General features: G+C 44.5%; 1 protein-coding gene across 6 annotated transcripts in view; it reads right to left on the bottom strand.

Moving 5' to 3' along the window:
• The window catches only part of Smarca2 (SWI/SNF related, matrix associated, actin dependent regulator of chromatin, subfamily a, member 2), a 173,218-nt gene that overhangs the window by 13,839 nt on the left and 142,752 nt on the right, over positions 1 to 16,627 (bottom strand). For 4 of the 6 annotated variants that reach the window (XM_031390004.1, XM_031390006.1, XM_031390005.1 and 1 more), the window contains 2 exons: positions 12,773 to 12,990; positions 5,004 to 5,057 (listed from right to left, as the gene is read on the bottom strand). In XM_031390004.1, coding sequence (XP_031245864.1) covers positions 5,004 to 5,057; positions 12,773 to 12,990 — 272 coding nt within the window. Of the gene's footprint in view, positions 1 to 5,003; positions 5,058 to 12,772; positions 12,991 to 14,800; positions 14,897 to 16,191; positions 16,304 to 16,627 lie in introns of those variants that run through there. The other 2 variants (XM_031390010.1, XM_031390008.1) reach the window with 2 other exon arrangements.

Here is a 16,627-nt window from a genome sequence, read left to right as displayed (position 1 = left end):
TTGCTTGTTTTAAACAGTTTTTTAGAGTAGTCTTATAGCATCTCCCACTATCAGAGACACTTGGGAAAAAGAACATTTGCTTCCAAGTAGTTCCTTTCTTCACTTTATATTGTCTAAGACCATCAGCTCCCAGTCCTTCTGTAGCAGCCTCCCAGACAGCCTCAATTACAAGCTTGGACCACCACATCTGGCTCTTTTATTTTCTTGACAGGCATCTTGAGACATTTTTCGTAGATTTACTGCCTATCACTTGGCTTTTAGAAATATCGACAGAGACCATCTAGTTTCTTACACTTTTTTTTCTTTTTTTATTTCTTACTTGACATTTCATAATAGCCAAGAAAAGGTATGAATTCTCACCTACCTCTGTCAGGCATGACAGCTAAATGCCCTGCCACTCCCTGGCCTGCCACCTCCTGGGCTTTCATCACTTCCCTCCTGGAAACCTGAGATGTTGTCCTTTCACAGAGTAAGGATGAACTGACCCTCCCCTTCTGAGTGTTCTGTCCTTTGATCCTGGATAGTGTTGTCTACTGTAGGGTAAAAATGCTTCAAGGCTTCTGGATTGTGACACAAACCTTCTAGAAGCAAATGAAGCCCAGCGCTTCTCTACCCGAGGAGTCCAAGGCCCAGATGCTGTTTTGTTTTAATGGTGCATTGTTGGTATGATCCTGAGGGCCTTTTCCTGCAGTACCCAGTTTGGTAAGCTCTGGAGTGAGACAGATTCTTCTCACAAACACAAAAAAAGGATTTATGTATGTAAAAAAATCTATTTAATATCTACCATTTTCAATACCAATCCATTTTTGACCAAAATGTTCATGGAACCGAGTTTGAAGACAGTGGCATCCCTATACAAGGATATGTTCTACTTCAGGGTGGGCATCCCTTCTTCTTCCTGGGGGTCATTTGTGTAGGTTTGGAGCCTGACAGGAAGAGAAGGGCTATGGAGCCAGAGCAATACTGGAAGCTAGAGGAAGCTGTCTGTCATGGTTGGTTTTCTATTGCTGTGACAGAATCCCACAGCCAAAGCAACTTGGGAGGGGAACGGTTTATTTCATCTTACCATTTTACACCTCTCTGACCTCACTGAAGGAAGCCAGGGCAGGAACCTGGAGGCAGGAACCTGGAGGCAGGAAGTGAAGCAGAGGCCATGGAGAAGTGCTACTTACAGGCTTGCTCAGCTTGCTTTCTTGAACTATCCATAGCTGGAGGGACCCTCCCATGTCAGTCATCAATCAAGAAACCGTCCCACAAGCTTGCCTACAAGCCAATGGGGGCATTTTCCCAATCAAGGTTCTCTCTTCTCAGGTGACACTAGCTTGTCTGAGGTTACAGACAACAAAACAAAAAACCACCAGGCAACCTCAAGATGCCTCAGAAAGCACACATATTTTCCTGGCCCACCTACCAAGTATGTGGATATATCTGGGTGAGAACCATACCGGTTAAGTCACCAGGAGTCACGGCAGCCTTCCCCGGCAATGCTTACATCAGAGGTATGTGTAATGAGGGTGAAGTGAGACACCAGGGCCCACATTTACCTACATATGATTCAAGTGCGGTCCAAGTGCGGTATCAGAGCTTTGACTCAGCATTGTTCAAAGAGTGTACCATATAGCACACCAGTCTACAGGGCTATATACCAGTGCTTTCTGGAAAAATGGTTCACTAAACAAACTCATTTGGGGAACACTGGGCTAAGAAAAATTAAACTGTTAACTTCACAGCCATTACTCCTCCCCCCCGCAGTTCTCTGGCTGGACTGGTTATCTCTAAGAGAGCTAGAAGATGGGTGTGGGAAGTTCTGCTGTTGGAGGCTTTTCTCAGACAAAACAGCAAGCTGTGACCTCACTGGCCTGCTAGTCCATGAGACAAACTTGGCAGTACTGTGTGGGGTCCAAAATATTTGACCAAGAATGAGGAACTTCTCAATGCATCCACCTAGTCACAAGGCTATTCCATGGAAATTCTTCTGGAATCCATGAACCCTCTAAAAGCAAAGGCACAGGGGCATGAGAGCCATTCTAGCCACCTTCCTCTTCCATTTAAAGAAATATGGAATGCCTCATGCCAGGGATGCTAAAAATAGGCTTTGTCTAAAACAATTTCTGGGCTGGTACTGAAAGAGCAGTCAATACTAATGATATAATCATGACATCAAGGGCTGTTAACAGCCACGGAGAGAACTGAAGAGTCCTGCTGTGGGAGTCTGCGGGGCTGCATTACTACATATACACGTATACAGAAATATATATGCATGCTACCCCGCATATACCCCACGTTTCACCCGCTTTCCTGTAAGTGGCACGGAACCTTCACTCACCACGTAGTTAACAGAGCCAAAGCTCTGAGAATTCCACCTCAGATTTGGTCTTCCCAAGTCTGTGTGACTTTCTGAGCTTGCATTCTTCCTCCCCACTGCAACTGTCTTAATCAGAAGGACAGTTCCACTTCACCTCCAGCACCCTTCATTCTAAATCTCCACACCCCCCTGACTCACGTCCTTCACTCCCAACATGAGCCTGTGACATGGCCTACAGTCCCCTCTTGGCTCTCCTTTCCTCACAGCACAGCAAACTGTGGGTGGCAGCCATTCTGCCACCCATAGCAGACACCGTGCACTGGTCCCTGCACCCTCTCAGCAAGAACTCAGGTGTATCCTCAACACTGAACACCAATGGGAGGGACAGTCAACTTCAAGGACAAGGAGATCAGAGGTCTCTTAAGAGCATGCTCCCTCCCGTTCCTTGATTTGGAGCTCACAGCTTTCTGGGTGTCTGCCCCTCTGCTTCACTTGGGGATGGCTCCCCTTTCTTTAGACAGAGTAGCCTAGATGTACGAGGACACGTGGTCTCCAGGAGCAGTCAATGTAGCCCCGCTTCCTTCTATACAGCACATGCCCACACTACTGAGGACTCTGGGTTTGTCCATCCTAACCACCCACACTCACCCCAACACAATCCCTCTGTCACCCCACAAGCCAAGTTCCTGCTCTTGTCCCGCCTCTACCACCACCACTCATACCAGGTATCTGCACTATTTAGCTCCTTCCAACAGTGTATAAGGCAATTTAATTTACTTTGTCTGTTTTTCCCCCTCTCTTTTTTCATTTTCAATACTTACACAGAGACAGACACAGAAAATCCTGGGCTTTTTTTTTAATTGAATGGCAAGAAAGGATTTTCAAATTGCTCGGAAGGAAGGGTTAATTTATCAAAATGCAACTCTAGCTATCACTAAGCTCAGGCTTAGGGGAAAAGGAAACAAGGGGGACTCTAATACAGGTGACACCACCTCCAAAGAGCCCCCAAGGAAGCAAGCACCAAGCCCTTTCTAACCTCTGGAAGTGACCGCTTAAATGTTATTTGGTGAAAATGGATTTATCTAGGTCCTAACTGCATGCAGTTATATTCTCTACCCTCAGAAGCCCAGGCATGACATGCGGGCGTTTACAGTAGCCTTTAAAGTCATTAATCCACTTTTTCATGGTCATGTGGCTGCTTTGAAGGAGGGGGGGTGAGCAAAGGGAAAAGGAACTCAGACCCCTGCCCGCTTTGGGGGCTGGGTACCTTTTAGACCACTGGGCTGCTTTTCTAGGTCCACCCAAGTCACTGTGTTATGTAAACAGAGTCAGTGGTGGTTTAAGACCCCCTGAAGGCTCTCTCCTGATGACACAAACAGAGCATAATGGGCAGCAGGCACTGTGGGGTGTGTGCTTTCTAGGACTGGACCAGGACACAGGCACTGTGTCAGAGAGCAGAGTTCTTGAAGAGCACACTCAACGTTCCTCACTTTGGAGCTCACAGCTTTCCGTGTCTGCTCCACGGCTCCACTCCAGAGTGGCTCCCCTTTCTGTGGACAGGGTAGCATAGATGTACAAAGAACACATGGTCTCTAGAAGCAGTCTATTTACCCACACTTCCTTCCATAGATGCTCGCGCCCATATGGTTACTGACAACTAACAATCTTGCCTGGGTTGTATTTCTACAGACATGTGTTTAAGGACTTATGTAAAAAAAAAAAAAAAAAAAAAATGAAGGCTACAAGTTGAGATCTGTTCATTCTGAAATATGGAGTACAACCTCAGTTCTTTTCCTTCTGGCCCTGGATTAGATTCAGCACTTACTGGGTTAGGGTTAGAGTTAGGGTTAAGGTACAGACAACATTACTGGATCATTTGACAAAACTGGAAGACAAGAGGCAAAGTACTACAGTGATAATTTCAACAACTGAGCATGATCAAAGGGGAGGAAAATACCACACTCCATATACAGGTAACTTTTGTCTTGGTATGGCACCCATCCATCTCCCATGAAACACTACCATCCAAGTCTAGCATCTATCTCTAGGGGCCGTGCACTTCTGACATCCACCCAGCTGAGGCAGAGGCACATGAATATTAGACAGCTGGTGGAGGAAGCTTAGGACTCACCGTGATGAGAGGCTCAGGGGTCATACCCTGAAATCCAGCCCAGCACACACAGGAGCAAAAATGCAAGAATCTTCCCACCATGCCAACTGCAATCAACTCCAGCATGCACAGCAGGATGCACATGCCCTCACCCTCCTGTCACACATGTTGGGGTCTCCTGGAGTTTTTGACATTAAGCTTCAACATCGGGCCAGCACAGAGTTATGAGGTCCACGGGACACATACCAGGACGCGAAGTTCAGAAGGGACAGAGGTGGCAGGGACCTACCTCTGAGGTGCTGCCGGCGGGGCAGGCTTCCAGATGGCTCCTGCCACCTTTGTAAGACATGCATGTACAGGTGGGCTCTTCCAGGTGAGCACACTGCACAAACAACCTCAAAAGCGTGGCAAGGGAGTTTAGGAGTGTGTGTACCTGCAGCCAGCCCCATTCCCAGTAGAGGTGACTGGGGGCAGGGGCGTGGTGACTAGGTAAATTTGTTCCCAAAGACCAAGTCTATGCATTGGCTTGCTTTGTGTACCAAAGGATACCTGTATTTAGAGACATGGGAATACAAGGCAGATCCTGACCTGTTTCCTTCTATTTCCAACTGAGAATTACAGGGCACCTTCTCCACGTTACACCTGCAGTAGAGTAGAAAGAACACTAGCGTCAGAAGACCTGTGTCTTCCTCCCACCCCAGCTCCTTCTCAGGCTGGGTGGCCAGGAGAGCACACAAGGTATCATTCTACGGTGATACACATTTCTCCAAAGTAGTGGTGGCAGTGGGCTCGGGGCATGGCTTCCTAGCGTCTCTGGGACCTTCCTGCACTCTACCTGTTCTCCTGTCCCATTTCCCTCCACAAATGTCCCATTTGTGGTTCTAGAAGCAGTGGTGAATGAGAAGCCACGTCAAGGTGAGTGTGAGAGCTTCAGAAGGGAGGTGATGTGACTTTAGTCTTGTCTGGCCATTCGTTTGTACAGTATGGAGGATACTTACCCAGACAGCTCCTGCCTATGAGCTAGCTAGAAAAGGTGATTTTCTCACAGCACCTGCTACATGCACATGCAGCAAGTCTGGTTTCTGGTCACCAGCTGAGTTCCTCTTCCCTGACCTCTCGTTTTTCAGCAGATCACTGGATAAGTGCTCTTGACTGGGAATGAATTTGAGCCACCACTATCTGAAGGTTACATGACAATTTGGGACACTGACACGTGGGCGACCTTTTGTGTGGTGGCCGTGGAAGAGCAATCAAGTTGGCAGCACCCTGGGAAGCTCTCCATCCCATCCAGACTATGCTCTTAGACCAAAACAGCAGTCTCCCTTGGCAAACTCAGGCTAGCCTACCTCTGGGCCTCTACATTGCCCCTGCCTGCCTGGCCCAGAGCAGGAGACTACTGGGTAGGATCAGCATATACCACACAGTGGAGATCTGAATGTGCACGCAGAACCCCTAAACAGACAGCATTAACCAGAATGTCTGAAATCCAAGTGAGGACGGGGAGGGGCCGTTGTTAGAAAACAAAACTGTAAAGTTGCTAAGTTCAGAGCAGGGAAACCTACTTTTTCTAAGCCAGGGGTCTGGAAGCTTTTAAAGAACAGGAAGACATGATCAGATATGAGCTTCAGGAAGAAGGCAAGGCAGGAAGGGACGAGAGGCTGGACTCCCACACGACTGGCAAGCTACTCTAGACCAGAGGTTCCAGGGTGGCAGGGGAAGCTTGCCTTGGAGACCCATGTGTGGGGAGGGGCTTTAGAAATGAGGTGTGGAGGGAAGACTTTCTGGCTGATGATGTTGATACAGAAGCCTCTCGGAAGGCCCAGCAGCAGCAGGAAGAAGCCCAGGAAGGACCAACAGCACCCTGGGCATTTTATAAGATCTACTGTAACTAGTTCAGAGAAAGTCAGTCCCAGCTCTAGGATCTGAGAGCAGCAAAGGCTGCGATCTAATGGAGGAGCCAGGTACTAAATAAAGGAGATTCTGACAGATCTCCTTTATTTGTTAACAGACCAATCCAGGCGTTCTGATAGAGGTTAGGAATCTGACTGGCTTGGGGGTAAGATACAAAAGCACAGACCACAACGGATGCTAAGTTATGCCAAAGATTTGGGTGTGCAGGATGTACTTTACAGGTCTGTTTCAAAAGGCTGTAGGCATGGCTGTGTGAGCCTTCCCCTGGCTAGAGGCCTCCAAAGGCTGCTAACAGCAGGCTCTGACCCAGCAGATAGCTCAGTGAATTTTAAAGAAGATCTCTGGGACACGAAATCTTAAAAGAAAACAGTACCTCCGAACGAGAGTCCAGCCCTTCTGGGAACGGACTAGTTAAAAGTGGGTCTTCAGAAATCGCGGCTTGGCCCAACTTGAAATAAGGAAATGCTACAAATCACTCTCTAGTGTGTGTCGGGATTAAACAAGGACAAAGTGCAACATTGCAACTGGGTTTTGAACTTGCCATGTCCTTTAAAAAGGGATATCATGTGAAGAAATACTGCCTGGTGCTCTCTCCCCTCCACTTCCCCGCGCCCCCCCTCCCCCAGAAAAGTGTCATTTTGATGACTTTTCTTCAAAAATCAAAAACAAACTTCATGAGTGCATTCTGGTGTAGTAAAGCTCTTAGGACCCGCCTTCCCCAACTCCCCCCTATCCTGTGTCAGCGGCACAGCGCTGCCTTCCCTGCCTGGCGAAGAGCAGAGGAGGCCAGAGAGAGACCAGGAATGAGGACCCTATGGCTAGATTGAGCAGTGCATCACTCGGACTGGAAACAGCATGAGGTGTATTTCCAGGATGGGTAAATGATTTCCCCAATGCCAATAGCAATAAATTCAGATTAAGTGCAGGCCCAGACTATCCGTCAAGTTATTACTAAGGATTTACTAAAATTATAAGGGTAGGGGCGACACATTTCAGGGAGGCATTCCTGCCAGGCCTTCTGCACTGTGGCCACCAATCAGACTAGTCAAGCAGACCCTCCCACTTTTCCCAACTGCCTCATGTCATCGTAGGTTGAACTCTGAAGTCATTCATCTTTAAACCACATATACAGCAAACAAGCAAGATTTAAAAAAAAAAAAAAAAGCAATGTACAAATGCACATTCTACTTCCAGTTTCTTGGTTTTTTTGATTCACTTTGTTGTGGTTTGTGTTTTGAAACAGGATTTCATCATATTAATGGGCCTGGCCTCAAACTGGATATCCTTGTGCCTCAGCTTCCTACTATTGGTTAACATTTGTGCATTTCATGTGCCACGGTTTCCAGATTCTTTAGGAAGAAGGACAGAGATTTGAGAAGCAAGGTATAAATAAACATAGGAGAAGCTTCTGATAGGAGAGTTGTGCGTGGTTTTTTTGTTTGTTTGTTTGTTTTTGTTTTTTTGTTTTTTAAATAACATATCAAGGTGCTTCAAATGAGTTCAAGTGACCAGTGGTGAACTAATTACATCCTGAAAGAATGTAGATTGCTTCTGCCAGCAGTGCGTAGGAAATCAGACAGTAGAAATGGAGGCAGAGGCTGGACAGCAGCAAAGATCCCTATTTTGAAATGAGAAATGAAACCCAGTACTGTTAGGCTTTGTGTTGACCCTTGTTGAGAACTTAGACTAAATTACCCAGAGGCTGGGGGACTACTTAGCAAAGATAAATAACATCATTAAGGACTAGCAGGGGGTGCCCCTGAAAAAGCCAGGGCAGGCAGGCAGGCAAGCAGGCAGGCAGGCAGGCAGGCAGGCCAACCTCTTTTCAGTTGTTCAGCAGGGTTTCTAGGTTGATAGATGGGAAAGGGCTATAAACACAGTGTAGTTGGTTTTTGTCTTTCTTAACCTTGAGAAGGGACAGATGAATGTGGGTGACATGAGGGTTTGGCCCCGTGAGGTCAACAACACGGAACCAACCTCAAGGACTACTGGAAAACAGATTCGTGTCAACCTGAGCTGATGATACCCAGGGCATGTCACAGAGCCCTGTCCTGGCTCCTTTATAAACATTTCATCAATAGTTTCTGATACATCATTGGCTGTGGAAAAACCTCAGGAAGATGAGCAAATACTTGTTTAAAGAATGAGAAGCAAGTAAGATCAATGATGAGAACAGACGCTGTGAGGTGGGGCTGCATGGGAGCCGGGGGACTTCAGTATATGATGCTTGAACAGTAAAGCTTACTTAGCTCAAGTCTACACTTAGCAGCTTTTGAGAAAAGATACCTATGGTGTACATCATGGTGTCCGATACCAGCTGGCTCTGTGTCAAGGATGCTGGAGAAAGCAAAGTTTCCCTTGAGCCACATGCACATAGCTCTGGTGTCCAGAATAAAACAACCGAACTACTCCATACCCCTAGAGCATAGTGGGATTCTTGGAAGCATGGTTCAAATGGGCAGTACAAGAGAGGAATGTGCCTAAGTAGGGTCTACACATCACTCAGAGAACAAAGGGGGATTTTCTACCTGAAGAAGGTGGCCCTGGGCTGGGGATGCCAGTTTACAACTATTTGCAAAGGACATCTCTTGAAACAAGACTGTATTCATTCTCTGAGTAGTCTGTTGACTAGCTAAAACTCAGTGGGAAGGATTTCAATGTGGGAAAGAACAACCATATGGAAACAGTCGTGTAGCGTCAAGAAGTCCCAGAAACCGAACCCTGATGTGGAATCCACATCTGCAGGCTGGAGGACTTTCTGTCACCAGGGCTGCTACTGCACCTGAGTCACAGGACACCAGACCAGGTAGAGCCAAAGCAGAACCTCTGCTTTTATTAAAGCTGTCTCTAGGAACCTTTTCCTGAGACCTGGAAGAGCTCATCTGGGTTCGTCTCCGCCTATTCTTCGTGGCATCTCACGGCGATTTTAAAGAGTACAGGGCAATGGAGGAGGAATCCTTTACAAAGAAATGGAGTTAAATATTATAGAAGGTGAGACGGTAGTTAAAAGCCTTCAAAACAAGCAAAAGGCAAAGCATGTTCACGAAGTCAAAACAAAGGATGGGTTGAGATAAAGTTTTCTATTTGGGACAAATAACACGGTAGGAACTAGTAGCCGTAGCCCTGTACTACCTAACAGCATCCGTTCATGAATCACAGGAATCAAAGCCATCGGCTCTGCTCTTCCAGGTCGCATTTTAAAACCATATCGTGCTTTAAAATATAAAGCAATAAATAGTCAAAATTATCTTAAGTCTTTATGGAAATATCGAGCCAAATCTGTCCCCAAATCGTGCAAGGACTTTTAAACAACTGCTCCTGAGAGCTAATTAATTCTCCTTATCTATCTGTTAAACACAGATGGAGGTCTCACTTAATATATATTGCCCAGCTACATAGCCATCGGAACCCTACACACACTGGATGGGCACGTTAGACAGAGTTTCGTACAGGTGGCCCTTCTTCTTTAAGTAGGTTGAGTTACTGTATTAGTAACTGACTCTAATGCTGGAGAAACCTCAACACAGTAAGATGTACATTCTTCCAGTAGGGTGTTTTGTTTTTTTTTTTCCTAAAAATGAACCAAAAATACAACACTGTATCTAATTAAGGCCCTCCTAATTTGAGCGCCTCCTACTTGAGAACCAAGTTTGGTAAGAGAAATACAAAATATAAATAGAGTCCATTGCTTTTTCTAGAGGATCACTAACATGAAATATACATGAAACATGCAGTGGTAGGAAATTTAGCACATGATCTCCAGAAAGTACCTAAAAAAAACGCAGGGATAGATGCAGTCTTTAGAGGGTGATTTTTAAGGAGAATTCAATAAGCAAATAAATAAATAAAGCCAGGAAGAGGAAGAGCCACTCAATACCTGTGTGCTGAAATATCCCCTGCCTACAGTACACCTAAAGACATGCTCACTAGTCAGCTCCGATGAAACTGCATTTTCTGTTTCTGGAACTAAAACCATGGAAACCAGTATCAACAAGGACACTTTGTTCAGAGGCCCCTTCACCTGCTTGATTAACTGTAAACAGTCTCAAAGTTTGATTATTAATCACTAAACTATTTAAAGAACCTGGGGTTATATTAACTGCCTGGGACAACAATTCCACAGGGGGGTGGGGGGCGCGGTGGGGGGTGGGCAGGAATGATTCCACTGTGTGCGCGGGGGAAACTGAGGGTCAGGCAGGTAAGTGAACACCAGATTCAAATGTAAGCAGCTGAGGCTAGGCTAGGAAGGACTTTGTGCCCTGAGCCCCTGGACTCTGCTCCCCCAGGCGTCAAGGAGTTCCGTTCCCACAGCTCTGTATTTGGGAATGGGCTCTGAGGACAGTCTGTTGTAGCTAGGGACACCAGGTTGACACAAATGCAGCCAGTAGGCGATGTAAACAAGCCACCCGCAGCCTGCCAACAAGCAGCCACTCATACTCCATCTTGGCGGTAGGGATGGCAACAGCTGAGGCCACCTGTGAGGTGTCAGGTAAAGAGAGGAACAGCCATTTCCTCCCTCCTGTTGAGCTCCTCCTGGGGGAAACTCTGGCAGACGCTTCCAGATTCTTAAGTTTTTCCAAAGGGGGAGTCAAGAAATAGAAACATCACATCCCCCAACCCCCAAACACTATAAAGCCAAATAAAACAATCTAGTAGTAATATGAGACCCACTAGGTGCTGCTGACCCTTCCATTGATTAAGGAAGCTGAAATAACAGCCACTATTCAAAGGCCCCACTTTTAAAATCCCCACAGGTTCGCTCAGCCCCATTCAGTGTTCCAGCAAAGCTGGGTTGAATCAGAAAGCAATGTGATCATCAAAGGCCTGCCAAAGACCAGGGCACACCTGGTCAGAAGAACAGATGTTATGCTCTCCTGACACAAAGGCAGAAAAGAAGAGTCAGAGGCAGCGCAGAGTGACACTGTCTTACTTAGTTGTAATTTCCTCGCACCAAAGGCTGATGTGAGGTGTAATGATTCAGCTTCTTCCCCCTGTGGGATGGCAACAGGTGGGACTGGGGGTGACTAGAAACTGCAGCTACTAATTCTCGGTTTGCGCGCGCACATACACACACAAACACACACAAATCTCTTTCATGCTTACTCCAGACCCAGAGTGGACTTGGGGATCCAGTTTCCCCTCTGTGGATTGTCAGTGAGAAGCTGACCCATACTCGGGCTTGCCTTTGGTGGCCACTTTACGGTATTTAAAAGAAGTATGTTTTCTTTTTGCTTTCTTTTTTAAAAAAAAAAAAAAAGAAAAAAGAAAGAAAATAACGAAGCCAGTAAGTACCCAGAGCTACAAGTCTTGATGAGTCAAGAGACACAAGAAATTCTGACCCCTCAATGAACCTTTCTCCTCCTGTTCCCTTTACTGGTTTGGAAAACATCACACGGGCTAGAAAGGCTTAAGAGCAAAATTCCTGGTGGAAAGTTTCTACTTTTCCTGCCACTTAATCTTTCGAACAATTTTCCCCTGCCTGCCATGTAATACGTCAAAGCCATGAGGAAAAGCCCAAGTAAGTCACAAGCAATGTCGCTGCCCACTTTTTCAGTTCAGCGGGTGTACAGGGCAACAGGAGTTCCTGGTGAAAACGCGTGGTCTCTAACAGCCGACTTCTGCGCTCACGCAATTCAGAGAGCAGGAATATCTGCTTCCTGTCTGCTTCCCGTGGAAACGAGAGATGGCTTCCAAAGGAAAATATCAGTGCATCAAATGGGAATCAACACCAGAAACCCAAAAATCAACTAACTCCAGTGCAATCAGACTAGTTAACTAGTCTCCGGTTGACTGAGAAGCTACGTGTCTAGGCCTCAGTTTCCAAACACTCATTCATTTGCTTAAAGCGGTCTTGCCTAGGCTCAGCACTGCCTTCTTATTAGTCACCCCCCAAAAGTCCATGAGAAAGGGGTGAATTTGCTGAAACACCACTCTGAGTACATATAGCAGTAATATAACAGAGAGCACAGCTGATAGAAATGCTCGACACTCCATGTATTAGAAAGAAGGCAGCCCAATCATTTTGTGGGAATACCTGGTTTTGAACTGGGTCCTTAACATCAAAGATTTAGCTTAAATAGGACTGCAATTCCTTTTTTTCCTGACAAGTCAACCTCATAATAGTAATAATAACAACAACAACAACAACAACAATAAATTTCATCCCATCATTCCAACGCCTCTCTCCTCAGAGCTCCTGAAGAATCCTTTTCTGGATCAGACTTCTTTAAAAAGTCGTCTAATCTCATTTCCCACCATCTTAAGCAACACACTGAGAGCCATCATACAAAATAGCAATCTCGGCCATTTCACATGGTACAAGGCAACTTGCGCCTTTCAAGACAAGGCTATAGAATGCAAATTAGAAGGAAGCAGTAACCCAAGTGCACATCCTCTCCCGTCTACCACTCAAGGACTTGGTGGAAAGGATGGAGCCAGGTGCTCACCTGTCTTTGTAGTTTATCACAGTATCAATGATGGCGTTCATCTGCTTCGTTAGTTTTGGAGGATTTGGTGACAACTTCTCAGCCGGGGGGCGGCCTCTTCTTTTCTTCGCTTTTTCCACATCTTCCTTCACCGGGTCTTTATCCACATTTCTTCGTCTTTTTCTCTTCTTAAGCCGTACCTCCTCTTCCATTTCTTCCAAATTGCCGTCTTCGATGGCCTGTAAACCGGAAACAAAGGAGGAAAAAAAAATCCTAGTAAGGAAAATAACCAAGGCAAACATATCCAGACCTTTACAATAAGTGGTATAGCTACATATATCTTGAATAACTAGAATAAAATGAAACTAACAAAGTAAAACTAAAGTTAACAGCCATCAATGAAGGAGAAAGAAAAAGGCACCACCATATTGGATGAAATTCACCTTTAACCTCAGTCTATTCTGTAAGGCCGAAAGCACTGACAATAACAGGTGACGGATGTTAAAGCATCGATACATTCAAAGTGCTTGAAAATGACTAAATGCACATAACATGTATCTTAATATAAGCAAAATACTCTAAAGATGTCATTACTGTAAGGACGGTCACGATAAACAAAAACCAGGGGAGTGTGAAGAAAATGGAATAATCCCCTAAGACATCAATGCAGTCTCACATGCTCTGACCTTTACGGTTTTACATCAGTTTATTCATGATTCACAACATAAATCAACAATTCCAGCCAGACTTTTGTTCTAACACAGAAATTAGTAAACAAGGGAGCCGAAGGGGGTAGGAAGCCACAGTCCCTGGTAGACGGAATGAAATCACCCGATAGAGAACGCACACACACTCACAGACAGCAAAACACTTTTTTTCCAATTACCTGCAAACGCTTGCTTTAAACCAGAGCCAGCCGCACTAATGCAGAAAGATAATAAAATAGCTATAAAAACAGACAGGTATGAAGGAGACCTGTTCAGAAAAGGCTGCAAGGTCCATGTGACAGGACCCACAAGTTCAAACTTTTCTTTTTTTTTCCTGGTAAGTCTCTGAACTTAGAAGAAAAATTAAGAGAGGAACAAAAAGGAAAAAAAAAGAAAAAAGAAAAAAAAACCAAACAGACAAAAGAAAATCTGACCACGGGAAAGAAATTTTCTTTAAAAAGAAAAAAAAAATCTAAAAATTACATTTTTTTTTTCTGAGATTGCTTTCTCACACAAATGACTGGTGTTGCTATTTGTTCCTCAGGCTCCTAGATATTGCCTCCAGTATGTAAATGCTAATCAATCCTCTCCTAGCTGAAAGAGCTCTAATCATAAGGCAATTACCTTCATTTCTCCACAGCACCAAACATGGCTAATATTTATGATCATGTGAATATAACAATCAATATAAAGAGTGATTACAGCTCAGACATAATTTCTTTCACTTATGTACAATGCCTCCTGAAAAAGAAAGGTTTTGTGAAGAAAACCTGCTACAGAACACAAAACAACCTGGCATGTTAAAAATGCCAGTGGGATTTAAAAAAAAAAAAAATGTTTCCAATGCACTCTCCAATGTGCTAATCCATAGAAGCAACATGCACACAGACAGAATCCTAAGGGACAGCCTGCGCCCAGGCCTTAATAATCAAAAGACAATTTCCATCACGATCCCACAGTGTTCGGATAACCACTATGAAAGAGGCGAGACCTGATGAGTTATGAAGAAAAAGGAGAAAGGAAGAAAAAAAAAAAGAAGCTCCCCATTATTTCATTAATATTCATTCGCCTAAAAGCAGGACACCCACTATACAGCTAAACACAGTGCAGCTAAGCAAAGATAAGAGAAAGAAATGGTCCCGCATTATCTTGGAGGCTGAACATGCTAATCATAAATACAGCACGAAAGCCTGTCAACAGTTAATGGTTCTGCTCTCTCCTCCAGCACCCAGTTGCACACAGAAAGACGGAGAACAGCGGCTTCTGATGTGTTACACACCTACACATGCCTGGGATGTAGTTCTACTGAATCTTCAAGACGGCAACGAAAAAGGATATTTACCTTACCACTATCAGCAGGCCGGCTATCGGAAATCACAGTTAGTGGGGATAAAATTAACAAGCCGGCAAAGCAGCGAGCTGCTAGTCTCTTCATCAGCTGATCAGGAAAAAAAGAGAGAGCTGGGAAAGGCTATGTTTTCATATACAAGTAATTTTATTTTACTGAAAATTTAATACTGGAAGGATTGTGGATACTCAAATCTGCTGTTTCATGCTACCTACGACCAGGCCCCAAGCCTTCCTCCTCCAGCCTGTTTTAATATTGACAACTACTTATCATATTGTTCCCCCCTTATTATTCCAGGCAGCAGAATTAGAGATTTTTAGCTCAGGTGGTTGCTGATTCTTGCTTGCATTTTTAACAATTAAGCCAATAAGAAAGCAAATGAATATTCAAATTTATCTTAAAAGATTAAAGCAAAGATATGTCTTTTTTGTCGTATTTTATGCTTCATCTTAGTCGTTTTTTTTTTCCCCCAGAAAAAAAATATGCTGCATGGTTTTGGAGCAGTCTAAAACGATTTTTAACACAGAAGAAAAACACCCGCCCCCCCAACCCCCACTAGATGCATGTAAGTAAAAGCAATGTACATGTTCTCAGGTTCCTGTATTTTAATACAGTGTTATTTTTTTTTCTCTGAAAAGAAAATCCCGAATAACTGTGACACTTCACTTTCGGTTTTCATACTGCAAAATTTTTCGTTGTTTTTTTTTTTTCTTTTCAGTGGGATCCGTGAGGAGGGGGGGAGTTGTGAAAAGAGTATTTCTGTCCTAACCCCCGCCCCCACCTAATTCTGGAAAAACGGGGGAACAAAACATAAGCTTGTGATAGTTGGACTTTTAAATCTCTACGCCTGTGAGTACCTAAGAAGGAAAACGAATTAAATTGCAAACAGAACTAGTCAAACAGATTTTTATTACGACTGTTAATACTGCAGATTGCTATTAAATTTAGGCTCTGTAGTTACAGGAAAACACACAAGAGTACTGACCATTATTCCCCTTAAGTTAAGGTTTTTATGCAGGAATGCGGAGAGCTACAGAAATCTTCCCTCCTCCCCAAAGACCCGGAACACATCTATATGCAGGGCTTCATGTTCTGTGGTTTCTAAGGGGCTTTTTCTAATGGAAATCAATTCCCTCCATATTTCCCAATGCTTTTCGCACTTCAAGAGTTAGACTTAAGATTTCTCTTGCTTGTAAGGGAAATTATGGGGACTTGTCTGATTTAAAAATATTCTTTGTTAAGCTAGCTCAACGGACAACTTAGCTGGGGGGGGGGAATAAAAAAAAAGAAGAAGAAAAGAAACCAAACAAAAACAAAACAAAACAAAAAAAAACTTGCTACACAATGCTAAAAGTACTACCCCCAGAAAGAATTCCCTTCCAAACCTTTTACCAGCACAATAATGAAATAAATCACAGAAGCAAACCCCCAGTTTCCGACTGGTGACGTGTTGCGCAAGAGAGCGAGCCCTAATTCAACATACAGACGGCTCCCATGCTGAACTGCCTCTAGATTTAATGAAGTGAATAGGAAGGAAGTCGGGGGAAAAAAAGTGTACAAATAAGAAATTAACACTTTCCTTCCCTACCTAAATGGTGAGGCACAACTACAGGGAAGTTTGGTGAGGTACCTCTTTCCTTAAAGGCACACTGCACTCTTTTGGCTCCGGACGTCACGAAAGAACCCATATGGTGCTAAAAAGCCCCAGCCAAGTTAAAAGAGTTAAGCATACTTCAGCCTGCGGGTGTGTGTGTTTGTATGTGTGTGTGTGTGTGTGTGTGTGTGTGTGTGTGTGTGTGTGCTTTTTTTTTTTTTTTTTTT

Source organism: Mastomys coucha, unplaced genomic scaffold (assembly GCF_008632895.1).
Source record: "Mastomys coucha isolate ucsf_1 unplaced genomic scaffold, UCSF_Mcou_1 pScaffold21, whole genome shotgun sequence".
NCBI lineage: Eukaryota > Metazoa > Chordata > Mammalia > Rodentia > Muridae > Mastomys > Mastomys coucha.
This window is presented reverse-complemented; position numbering and strand designations above follow the sequence as displayed.